Source organism: Eurosta solidaginis, chromosome 2 (assembly GCF_040869045.1).
Source record: "Eurosta solidaginis isolate ZX-2024a chromosome 2, ASM4086904v1, whole genome shotgun sequence".
Taxonomy (NCBI): domain Eukaryota; kingdom Metazoa; phylum Arthropoda; class Insecta; order Diptera; family Tephritidae; genus Eurosta; species Eurosta solidaginis.
Genome location: NC_090320.1, coordinates 78030211 through 78042713, shown reverse-complemented (window position 1 = coordinate 78042713; position 12503 = coordinate 78030211). Strand labels below are relative to the sequence as shown.

The 12503-nt window shown below is 36.8% G+C and overlaps 1 protein-coding gene across 6 annotated transcripts in view; it reads left to right on the top strand.

Annotated features, from left to right (window-relative positions):
• Positions 1 to 11933, top strand: part of drl (derailed) — a 380401-nt gene extending 368468 nt beyond the window's left edge. For 5 of the 6 annotated variants that reach the window (XM_067765852.1, XM_067765860.1, XM_067765861.1 and 2 more), the window contains one exon: positions 8090 to 11933. In XM_067765852.1, the coding sequence (XP_067621953.1) occupies positions 8090 to 8201 (112 nt within the window). In that variant the 3' untranslated portion in view covers positions 8202 to 11933. Of the gene's footprint in view, positions 1 to 7842; positions 7935 to 8089 lie in introns of those variants that run through there. The other variant, XM_067765859.1, reaches the window with a different exon arrangement.
• The last annotated feature ends 570 nt before the right edge of the window (positions 11934 to 12503 follow it).

The window sequence follows — 12503 nt, the reverse complement described above, 5'->3', positions numbered from 1 at the left end:
GTGTTACTGAGCATTTTAAGAGGGAGTGGGCATGAGGTCTATAGGTGGACGCCTTTTCGAGATATCGTCATTAGGGTGGGCCAGGGGTGACTCTAGAATGTGTTTGTACGATATGTGCATCAAACGAAAGGTGTTACTGAGCATTTTAAGAGGGAGTGGGCATTAGGTCTATAGGTGGACGCCCTTTCGAGATATCGCCATTAGGGTGGGCCAGGGGTGACTATAGAATGTTTGTACGATATGGGTATCAAACGAAAGGTGTTACTGAGCATTTTAAGAGGGAGTGGGCATTAGGTCTATAGGTGGACGCCTTTTCGAGATATCGCCATTAGGTTGGGCCAGGGGTGACTCTAGAATGTGTTTGTACGATATGGGTATCAAATGAAAGGTGGTAAGGAGTATTTTAAAAGGGAGTAATCCTTAGTTCTATAGGTGGACGCCTTTTCGAGATATCGCCATAAAGGTGGACCAAGGGTGACTCTAGAATGTTTGTACGATATGGGTATCAAACGAAAGGTGTTACTGAGCATTTTAAGAGGGAGTGGGCATTAGGTCTATAGGTGGACGCCTTTTCGAGATATCGCCATTAGGATGGGCCAGGGTGACTCTAGAATGTGTTTGTTCGATATGGGTATCAAATGAAAGGTGGTAATGAGTATTTTAAAAGGGAGTAATCCTTAGTTCTATAGGTGGACGCCTTTTCGAGATATCGCCATAAAGCTGGACCAAGGGTGACTCTAGAATGTTTGTACGGTATGGGTATCAAACGAAAGGTGTTACTGAGCATTTTAAGAGGGAGTGGGCATTAGGTCTATAGGTGGACGCCTTTTCGAGATATCGCCATTAGGGTGGGCCAGGGTGACTCTAGAATGTGTTTGTACGATATGGGTATCAAATGAAAGGTGGTAATGAGTATTTTAAAAGGGAGTAATCCTTAGTTCTATAGGTGGACGCCTTTTCGAGATATCGCCATTAGGGTGGGCTAGGTGTGACTCTAGAATGTTTGTACGATATGGGTATCAAACGAAAGGTGTTACTGAGCATTTTAAGAGGGAGCGGGCATTAGGTCTATAGGTGGACGCCTTTTCGAGATATCGCCATTAGGGTGGGACAGGGGTGACTCTAGAATGTTTGTACGATATGGGTATCAAACGAAAGGTGTTACTGAGCATTTTAAGAGGGAGTGGACATTAGGTCTATAGGTGGACGCCTTTTCGAGATATCGCCATTAGGGTGGGCCAGGGGTGACTCTAGAATGTTTGTACGATATGGGTATCAAACGAAAGGTGTTACTGAGCATTTTAAGAGGGAGTGGACATTAGGTCTATAGGTGGACGCCTTTTCGAGATATCGCCATTAGGGTGGGCCAGGGTGACTCTAGAATGTGTTTGTACGATATGGGTATCAAATGAAAGGTGGTAATGAGTATTTTAAAAGGGAGTAATCCTTAGTTCTATAGGTGGACGCCTTTTCGAAATATAGCCATTAGGGTGGGCCAGGTGTGACTCTAGAATGTTTGTACGATATGGGTATCAAACGAAAGCTGTTACTGAGCATTTTAAGAGGGAGTGGGCATTAGGTCTACAGGTGGACGCCTTTTCGAGATATCGCCATTAGGGTGGGCCAGGGGTGACTCTAGAATGTTTGTACGATATGGGTATCAAACGAAAGGTGTTACTGAGCATTTTAAGAGGGAGTGGACACTAGGTCTATAGGTGGACGCCTTTTCGAGATATCGCCATTAGGGTGGGCCAGGGGTAACTCTAGAATGTTTGTACGATATGGGTATCAAACGAAAGGTGTTACTGAGCATTTTAAGAGGGAGGGGGCATTAGGTCCATAGGTGGACGCCTTTTCGAGATATCGCCATTAGGGTGGGACAGGGGTGACTCTGGTATGTTTTTGTACGATATGGATATCAAATTAAAGGTATTAATGAGGGTTTTAAAAGGGAGTGGCCCTTAGATGTATATGTGAAGGCGTTCTCGCGATATCGACCAAAATGTGGACCAGGTGATCCAGAAAATCATCTGTCGGGTACTGCTAATTTATTTATATATGCAATACCACTAACAGTATTCCTGCCAAGATTCCAAGGGCTGTTGATTTCGCCTTGTAGAACTTTTTCACCCATTTCACACCCATTTTACAAAGTTTTTTCCAAAGTTATATTTTGCGTCAATAAACCAATCCAGTTACCATGTTTCATCACTTTTTTCGTATTTGGTATAGAATTATGGCATTTTTTTCATTTTTCGTAATTTTCGATATCGATAAAGTGGGCGTGGTTATGGTCAGATTTCGCCCATTTTTTATACCAAGAAAAAGTGAGCTCAGGTAAGTACGTGGGCTAAGTTTAGTAAAGATATATCGGATTTTGCTCAAGTTATTGTGTTAATGGCCGAGCGGAAGGACAGACGGTGGACTGTGTATAAAAACTGGGCGTGGCTTCCACCGATTTCGCCCATTTTCACAGAGAACAGTTACCGTCATAGAGTCTATGCTCCTACCAAATTTGAGAAGGATTGGTAAATTTTTGTTCGACTTATGGCAATAAAAGTATTCTAGACAAACTAAATGAAAATGGGCGGTGCCACGCCCATTTTGAAATTTTCTTTTATTTTTGTATTTTGTTGCATCATATCATTACTGGAGTTGAATTTTGACTTAATTTACTTATATACAGTAAAGATATTAAATTTTATGTTAAAATTTGAATTAAAAAAAATTTTTTTTTAAAAAGTGGGCGTGTTCTTCATCCAATTTTGCTAATTTTTATTTAGCACATATAGAGTAATAGTAGTAACGTTCCTGCCAAATTTCATCATGATATCTTCAACGACTGCCAAATTACAGCTTGCAAAACTTTTAAATTACCTTCTTGTAAAAGTGGGCGGTGCCACGCCCATTGTCCAAAATCTTACTAATTTTCTATTCTGCGTCATAACGTCAACCCATCTACCAAGTTTCGTCGCTTTATCTGTCTTTTGTAATGAGTTATCGCACTTTTTCGGTTTTTCGAAATTTTCGATATCGAAAAAGTGGGCGTGGTTATAGTCCGATATCGTTCATTTTAAATAGCGATCTGAGATGAGTGCTCAGGAACCTACATACCAAATTTCATCAAGATACCTCAAAATTTACTCAAGTTATCGTGTTAACGGACGGACGGACGGACGGACGGACGGACGGACGGACGGACATGGCTCAATCAAATTTTTTTTCGATCCTGATTATTTTGATATATGGAAGTCTATATCTATCTCGATTCCTTTATATATGTACAACCAACCGTTATCCAATCAAACTTAATATACTCTGTGAGCTCTGCTCAACTGAGTATAAAAATATCAGGTTTAAATTTTGGTCCGTTTGGATACGATTATTTATTTATTTCAATAATATTTATTTATTTATTTCAAAGTAAATCTAGGACTAATTAAAATATCCTTACAGACTATTTACAAATTATTAGCTTAAATATTATCTCTCCAAATCATTTAGTAGAAGTTTTAACTTTGATTTATTTACTGAAAAATCAATTTCCCTGGCATTAGTAAGAAGAATGAATTCCTTCAATGCCCTAGCAATAGGCGAATTAGCGACATATGTCGTTCTGGCTCTATCCAATAAAAAATATCATGATTTCGAAGTGTTCTTGACGGTATATTGAAGCGAATGCGCTCCAAAAGAAACGAAGAGTCAATCGTGTCCCGTATCAAATCATAAAAAAATGTCAGCGCTAGAATAGATCTTCTACTATCCAGGGACTTCAGTCTTATAAGTAGACATCTAGAGTAGTAACATGATAAGAGATCCTGAAAACGTAATGAACGGAGCCCAAAACGCAAAAATTTTGTCTGGATCATTTCAAGTCGCTGTATATGACAAGCGTGGTGTGGTCTCCAAACGAAGGAAGCATATTCCAGCTTAGACCGTACAAGCGATGTATATAGTAGCTTTAACGTATATGGATCATGGAAATCCGAGCTAAAGCGATGAATGAACGCAAGCATTGAATACGACTTAGAAATAACACAGTTAAGTTGACTTTGAAATTTAGCATCGAAGACAACTCCAAGATCTGATATTTCATCAACAGTTTTCAAAACAGAAACACCGATGTGATACGAGGTGCTAATAACATTACGGGATTTTAAAAATGAGATGTGAAAGCACTTATTAATATTTAAATGTAAGCAATTTCTACTAAACCAATCTATTACTCTGTCAAAATCTGACTGCAGCCGTAAAGAATCTGCCTGGTTTGTGACTGATGTAAAAATGTTCAAGTCATCTGCGTACAACAAATAATTCGAGTAAATGAAGCAATGACGTATGCCATTAATAAAAATTACGAATATGCTGGTTGGGTGAAATAATACTTTTTACCGCAAACGATATATTTTCCTTAATTTAGTTTTGCTATTGGGCAGTAGTTGGCAATATTGCTCTTATTGCCACTCTTGAAAGTAGTTGTAATGGAAGTTACTTTCCAGGCATTAATAAAATCTCCTCGCTTTAGAGATTTATCGAAAATTAATAAATTCGGATAAGCAATTGCAACATTATTTTTTAGCAAAAATGAACACAGTCCATCCACATCAGATTGTTTTGAAGACTTTAACACCGAACTTCCCCGAATAACATCAAGTGATATGGAAAGTTCACCAAAATTTATTTGAGTATTAACATCAGTATGCTCAACCACATCAGGCAAAACAGTATCAGACTCGAAGTTTGAGCTGAAGAAATCTGCAAAAAGATTGACGGCATCAGTAAGAGAGTATGCAGAGGTTTATTTATAAAAAACATGAGATAGGATGCTAGAGCATGACTTTTTAGCTCTAACGTAGCGCCAGAAAGATTTCGGATTCGACTTAATGTCACATTCAAATTTCTCAACATATTTTTTATGGAGCCGATTTTTTAGGGATTTAAAATGCTTTGAATAATATTCATATTTTTCCTTAAAAGCAGGCAAGTTAGACAGTTTGTGCTTTTTAAAGAATTTGTTTCGTAAATTCTTAAGTTTTTTTAACTCCTTCGTATACCAAGGAATTGTATGGCAATTTTTCCGCATTCGAGGGATCAAACTACTATACTATATAGCGTGACATCAGGACGGACAAGGCGCCAGCTGTTTCGATTATATTTTGTAAATCTCTTCAAAGCCTTTTCTCCCGGGAGCGGGAGTCGAACCCGCACTCCTACGATAGTTGAAATGGTTACAAACGCATCAGCTACGTCATGCCTTAGTTGTTGTAAAGTTTTTCCCAATTACCTTCTTTTTGCATATTTTAATCTTTTACACATTGCATACTTCGTATGCAATTATACGTTAAAGCTATGCTTGTTGGTACGGCGGTTTTCAAAGAAACTTTGGTATTGTTGTTATTTTTGTTCTATTTATAGAACTACAACGAATTAACCAATTTTTTCTGTTTGTATGATTTAATCGGGGATTGCCATTGCTTTTTTAAATGTATGAAAAAATTTATTTGAAGCTATTTTTTTTTTTTTTAATTTTATAATTTATTTAATAATTTGGGAACAATTTAAACAACGCGACATCAGGACGGACAAGGCGACAGCTGTTTCGATTATACCTTGTAAATCTCTTCAAAGCCTTTTCTCCTTTACTATAAATTTGGTTGACTTTACCTCTGAAAATATGAAAGCATTCACTGTCACCAACACCAGATAATATACCAACCCAATCAATTATGCTTATTTTGGCGTTTATAGAATCAAAGTCACAGTTTCTAAAATTATAGTTTCCTGAGTTCATGTCTAATCGAATTTTTTTAAACTCATAAAATTCTAATTGCAAAACTAGTGGAACATAATGTAAGCCAGGGCAAGAGAGAGGATCAAGACATTCGGAGAGTGATAAAGTCATGTTATCACTAATAAAAATTAGATCCAACATCCTAGACAAGTTATTAATAAAGTTGTTTACCTGGGCAAGATTCGCGTTCAATAAGTTATCAACAACATTACTTACTTACTTAATTGGCGCTTAACCGTCTAAACGGTTATGGCCGTCCAACAAGGCGCGCCAGTCGCTCCTTCGCTCCGCCAACCGGCGCCAATTGGTCACACCAAGGGAGTTTAAATCGTTTTCCACCTTGTCCTTCCAACGGAGTGGGGGCCGCCCTCTACCTCTGCTTCCATAGGCGGGTTCCGATAGAAACACTTTCTTGGCCGGAGCATCATTTTTCATTCGCATAACATGGCCTAGTCAGCGCAGCCGCTGCGTTTTAATTCGCTGTACTAGGTTGATGTCTGCGTATAGCTCGTACAGGTCATCATTAAATCTTCTTCGGTACTCGCCATCGCCAACGCGTAGAGGTCCATAAATCTTTCGAAGAACTTTTCTCTCGAACACTCCCAAACAACAACATATGTTTCAGAAAAATTATTAACGTTATTAGGATACAAGACTAAACTATCATCCACGGCTGCCCAGCCTACATTCCGTAAGTTGAAATCACCTAAAATACAAACATTATTATCTTGTCTCTTAGATACTAAATCTACAATATTATCTATATACGCCATGTACACATGATCTTCACTTCCTGGCGGAATGTATGAGGCACATACAAAGAGAGCCAAAGATCCATATATGCAAACAAATAGTTGATCCAACAGTGAGTCTCCATTCTGCAGCGATATAAGTGACGAACCATATTTCCTTTGAACGGCGATTAAAATACCACCACCCCGAGTAGCGCCAGTTTTTATCGAGTCGCGGTCTTTGCGACATGCATTGTAGAGGTTAGGATAAAAAAATTCGGAGTCATAAAATTCACTATTAAGCCAGGTTTCCACAAAAACTAGAGCATCATAGTTTAAATCTGAAGTGAATTCATAAAGCTTCTTAGATTTAGTTCTAAGCCCCGATGAATTTTCATAATAAATACTAAGAGGCCTGTCATAGGCTTGCGGTGTCACGGAACCTGTTGCGCTGAACCATTCCTTTGAAAAAACTGGAATGGTCGTATAATTACATTGATAGGCCAGATAGAAGCATCAACTACTTTATCATAAAATGATTCAGTTACGCCCAGTTTGAAAGTAATTTTCCTAAGTTCAGACAACTCAGTACCTTTTCTTACAAGTTTATCGCATTTCAAATAAATCTTGTTTATGCCAGCATACTTCGAAACGTAGTTCACAATATCTTCTTCAGTTACACTCGGCTGGAAAGATGAGACAAGCAACCATTTAAGCTTAGCGGCAACACCTAATTCAACATTATTGCTCACTCCAAAGCTAATGGCTTATGTAGATTTATCCGAGAACTCTTTACTTTCGGTTTAGACCCGGGTACTCTGCTTAGGTTAGCGCCATTCCCATCATTACAATCAATCTGCACACTATTTGACTTTGTCTTGGCAGCATCAGCATAACTAGCTGGTAACGCTTGTAAAGTACTAGTACCAGAGCTAGCAGACGGGGTAGCAGGCTGAGCTTGAACAGAAATTATAGATAGAGCCTTTGAAGAAGCAGGAGGATTCACTGGCTCATTCGCTTGGTTAGCATTTTTAACTTTAAATTTCTTTGCACGCTTGATCTTTTGTAGAATCATAAATTGACCCTCATTATTAGCTTCATTAGAGATTAGAGACAAGGTAAGGGGTGTGTTGTTAAAATTTCCGACTAAAAAAAATCAAAACTGAATTTTTTGTTTTCTATTACCCAACATTTAAAATATATATATATTTTATATTATTATTATTTTATATATTTTATTCATATATTTCGGTCCTGTACCGGCTAAAGTGTGTCTCACAGTGATTAAACTTAATATTTTAATATGTTGACACCTCATAGCGTAATTTGAACTTGAACCTCCGTGCAACACGCCCTAAACATTTCCAATTGAGAGCAAAATTTGTATGTGCTATTTTTGACCTTGGTATTAGCGACTGCAAGGGTGAGACTGTGAAAAAGTCCTATTAATAGGGACCACCCTAATGTATATATTGAATGATAAGTATTTGCCTTAAATAACTGTTCACTGTTAAAATATCTTACGCCACTTAAATAATATTATTTTACTATTTTTTGTTTCTTGTAGATATACGATAATGGCTTACTGCTGGGCAGTGTTGCCAACGGAACGTCCTTCATTTAGCCAATTGCAAATATGCCTTTCAGAATTCCATACACAAATCACTCGATATGTCTAAGGGCAAAAATTGGATGACTGCATTATGGAATTTAGGAGTCGATATAACGATGTTGTATATATGTATTTAATTTAAGAGTGCTTCATGCATTTAAGTATGTAAGACTCTGAAACCCCAAAGACAGAAAAATTAACACAATAGGTATATAATTTACTTAGATGTACATATACATACATAATATGCATAGAGTGAGTATAAATGTTCGGAAGAAAATTTATTAGTAAATCGTATGAATTTTTGTGATTCCAATAACAATCTGTTTGCTATCAGAATCAGAAATGTAACCAACTAAAATTTTTGCCATAGATGTTGTTAGAATTCTTGGTTTGAGCTTTAAGTAAAATATATGGCTTAATAGAAAGCCTGAATCAAACATATTGTTAGTTAAAGTAAATAAATGGAATGAATTGGTTACAATTCTGCTCTGACAACACAGCTTCGATTTTGTACTGCATTCGAAAATACCTGAAAAAAATTGCTGTACCCATACATATGAGGAGTTCCAATTCGGAACGTTATAAGTGCACCCATACCCATTTTTGAGATTTCACTTTCTAAAACCTGTGTAATAATCTTTATGCGAAGTAAAAAACAAAAAATTGGCCATTCTTGAACATTCCAAAAAATGCGTTGCCCAGCAAAACCCAATAATTTCACACAATTGAGAATTGGTTATGGCTATATGAATTAGGATAAGTTGTGTAGTTCTAGTATACTCCTTAAGGAAGATTTAAGGAGCACCTTAAGAATATATAAGCGGTATACGAATACTTCATTACTGATTCTCATACGTATACAAAATGTGGACCAATTTACATTGCGATGTCTGGGCAAGGATAACCTACTTCAGCTAGAAATACTCTTTCAGATTACTCCATGGAACACTTCGGACTAATGGACTACTCACAGGCAATGCTAAAGCTGGACCATGAACTTGACCCTTTTCCAGGGCCGCTGAAATAATGACACCACCCTCTTTTTTATAAATAATAAATACTAATCACATCAAAGTGCACAAAATTCAATAACTTCCTAACCAAAACGCAATAATTTCCACAGATTTCAAACCAAAACGGAATAAATAGATCGTTTCCGTTCAAAACGCAATAATTTTAAACAACTATTGTCTTAACTTTAAATCTAGTTGTTCGATAAAGTTGATTTTTTGGCTGTATGTTTGTTCATCGATAACTGTTATAATATAATAAGTATCGTTTGAAAATGTGCCTCCATTTAAGACTGAACACTTTTACTCATTTATCTAGGAACTTGTTTGAGTCACTTATTGTGTTTTGGTTTGGAACTCATAAACATTTGGGACCCGGCCTATGAAAAGGTGGCTTATGACTCAAAAAAAAAAAAAAAAAAACTAAGAAACTGAAGAAATGCATTGTTTATCTTTAACAGCTGTTTCTCACAATTTCTTTTTTGGGTCATAAGCCACCTTTTCATAGGCCGGGTTACATATATGTATTTGTATAAAACTGCCTATGTAAAAACATCAGTGTATTTGTATGGGAAAATTATGTCGTAAGTAAGTAGAATAATATTATATTTTGTAATGCGTTCAATAATATTAAGTTTTTGAGGAAAGTGTAGCTAATTTTATCCGGGCCCGTATCGCCATTTACGATCCGTGATCGAAAACAATTTTTTAAATCGCAATAGCTCTGAAATGGGCAATCGGATTAAGGAAATATTGTATGAAATGGTGGCTACCAGTACTCGAAAGTTATGATCATTCTTACGAATTTTTTGACAATTTCTGATTCATCCTTTGAGTGAAATTACTTTTCGATACGTGATCGTATAACACGGTACGGGACCAGTTAGACTGGTTCGCAAAAAGAAAGTTGTAAAAGTTGGAAGAGAATGGAAGAATGGTTTGTTTTTTTCTCGCGGTTAACAAATTGAAGTGCCATGAATTGCCCATTTCTATTTCAACCAAAATTTCATTTAAATGTGTCTACATAAAACTAGACTATATATTCATATTCAATTTTAAAATCTGATCAATAGATAAAATATGAGCAGCCAGTTAACAAACATTTTAAAATATGTTAATAATGTTAATACAAAAATGTTTGGGCATTTAGAATTTTCATAGCCTCGATGAGGCGTAAATCGAGATATTTTCAAAACTTTGTACATAAGCATTCATATTAGTGTACTAAGCTTTAATTAAACCACCATAGCATGAAACTTGTTAAATTATGATTAAGGGAAAGTTACTGACTCTGTCAAGAACGTCCGCGTTGTAAACACTTAACTGTAAGTAGGTAATTATGTAGTATTGCCTATCAGCAGTATGTACGTGGTAGGAATGTTACGGAGCTTCGATGCAGATTTCGAAAGGTCGGACCGAATGCGCTAGATTGCGGATTTCGGTTTCGATTGTTTCAAAAACGAGTTACATAAAACGAAAAAAAAGTAACTACCGTAGGTTTTATATATAAGAGTAAGTTCGTATAGAGAGCGAGCCAAGCTGCAGGTAGAATAAAGTTTGTTGGTTTTCTTAGTTGAACCGTTATCCCATTAATAAAGTTTCGCTCGTTAATATTTTAGAGGAATTCCACTATCATATTCATTTAATACATCAATTCATGTACATCCACATTTCTTTGTATTGCCTCACCGCCTAGATCTGGTTTGTCCTACTCCCCTACTAATAGCTGTGTTTTTTTTTTTAAATCTGTATACGTTTACGCTTAAACTTTATATGGACTGCTAAACGTTAAACTTTACCTACTCTTCTGAAATTGCTGCGCAGAAAATTAGTACTCCTAAATTTCAATACGCATTATACTCAGATGCAACTGAAATATGTGTATATGTTTCATCTCTCGTATTACCTCTACAAATGGCGTGTGCCCACTATTCACCGCAGCCAATTCAGCTATAGGTTATACACTATGACCACCAGAGGTGTGTGTCTCCGCTTTTCGGTACAACATGTTCTGTAGCTAATTGCCGCTAGATGGGTATCCTAAGCATTACCTAAGTGAGGATAAGCGTTTTTTTACGCGTAAACGTAGATGTATACGTGTAAAAAATCATGGCCAATGTTCGTGTAGTTGGTTCACATAGCTTTCAGTTTTCTTTTGCGGTCGCTAACAATAAAATAGTCTTTTACTACTCTCATTTCACTAAGCGCCATAAGTTCGAATTTGTAAAGTATCTTTTATTCTCTTCTCTGATTACTGTATATGACTCCGTACTCGCATCCGACTTTAAAAATTAAAAAAAAACTCGATCACAACCCCATTCTAGTTAACTCTTCATAAACTTCGTAATATCCCTAGCATTTACATACATACAAATGTATATATAAGCTAGCAATAAATATATTTGTAAGTATCCGTGTTTAAGCCTTTAAAGCAAATGTAAATGTTTTTAGGTAATGACAATTAATTCGCTAAGTTCTTAAGATATTCATAAGCGCATAACTCTGTAAACTTAACTGTAAAATTGGATAGTCTGTACTTATATAAGTAAATGCGAATGTACTTATATAAGTATATACACACTTAATTAGTTACTGTTCTCCTCCCACTCAGGTCTAGTTCTTATCCCGTATATTACATACACACGCTTGTACGTAAATACATATTTATAAATTTAAGTTCATCTAATCTTAAAAAATGTTTTCCTTAAATGTACGAGTTCTTGACCCGTAGCTGCTATTCTTAACTTTAAATGAAATGAAATGCACTTCCAAAAATCAAAAATAAATTGTAGTTTTTACATTAATCTAAGTATTTGGTAAGCAGGTATATTCTAGAGGTTTACGCCGATCACTTTAACAGCGGTGGCGAGCTGACTTACGGTTGCTATTAATGGCATTTTAATACTCATGACTCTCGTGGCACAGTTTTAACGATTAGCGTCATGCTGGCCTATTGTCGATCGCGGCAGAAGACGCCTCCAGTTTTTTCGGCTATTTTTAAGAGCTACAATTCCCAGCGTGCGAACAGTAGCAATCCCGACCACCAGTCGCTACCAGGCTTCATGGCCCTCATGCCATATGCCAGCACAGAAGCTATAGGACTGCGATTTCGGACTTGTACTTTCGTCGACGTCACTTCCCTAGCAGCTCTAGATGTAGCTTCGAAGACTTTCTGACCTATGTTTTTGTCGCGCTTTGCTGCCACGCTACACAAAAGAAACACCTCTAAACGTTAGGGAGTAAATATTTTTATTTTTTTTTATTCGGCCAAGGATGCCGCCCTCGAAGTCGTAAGCAGTCTATGTGGATATCATTGCGTAACTCATGGATGAAAATCGTATAATCAGACGTTTGTG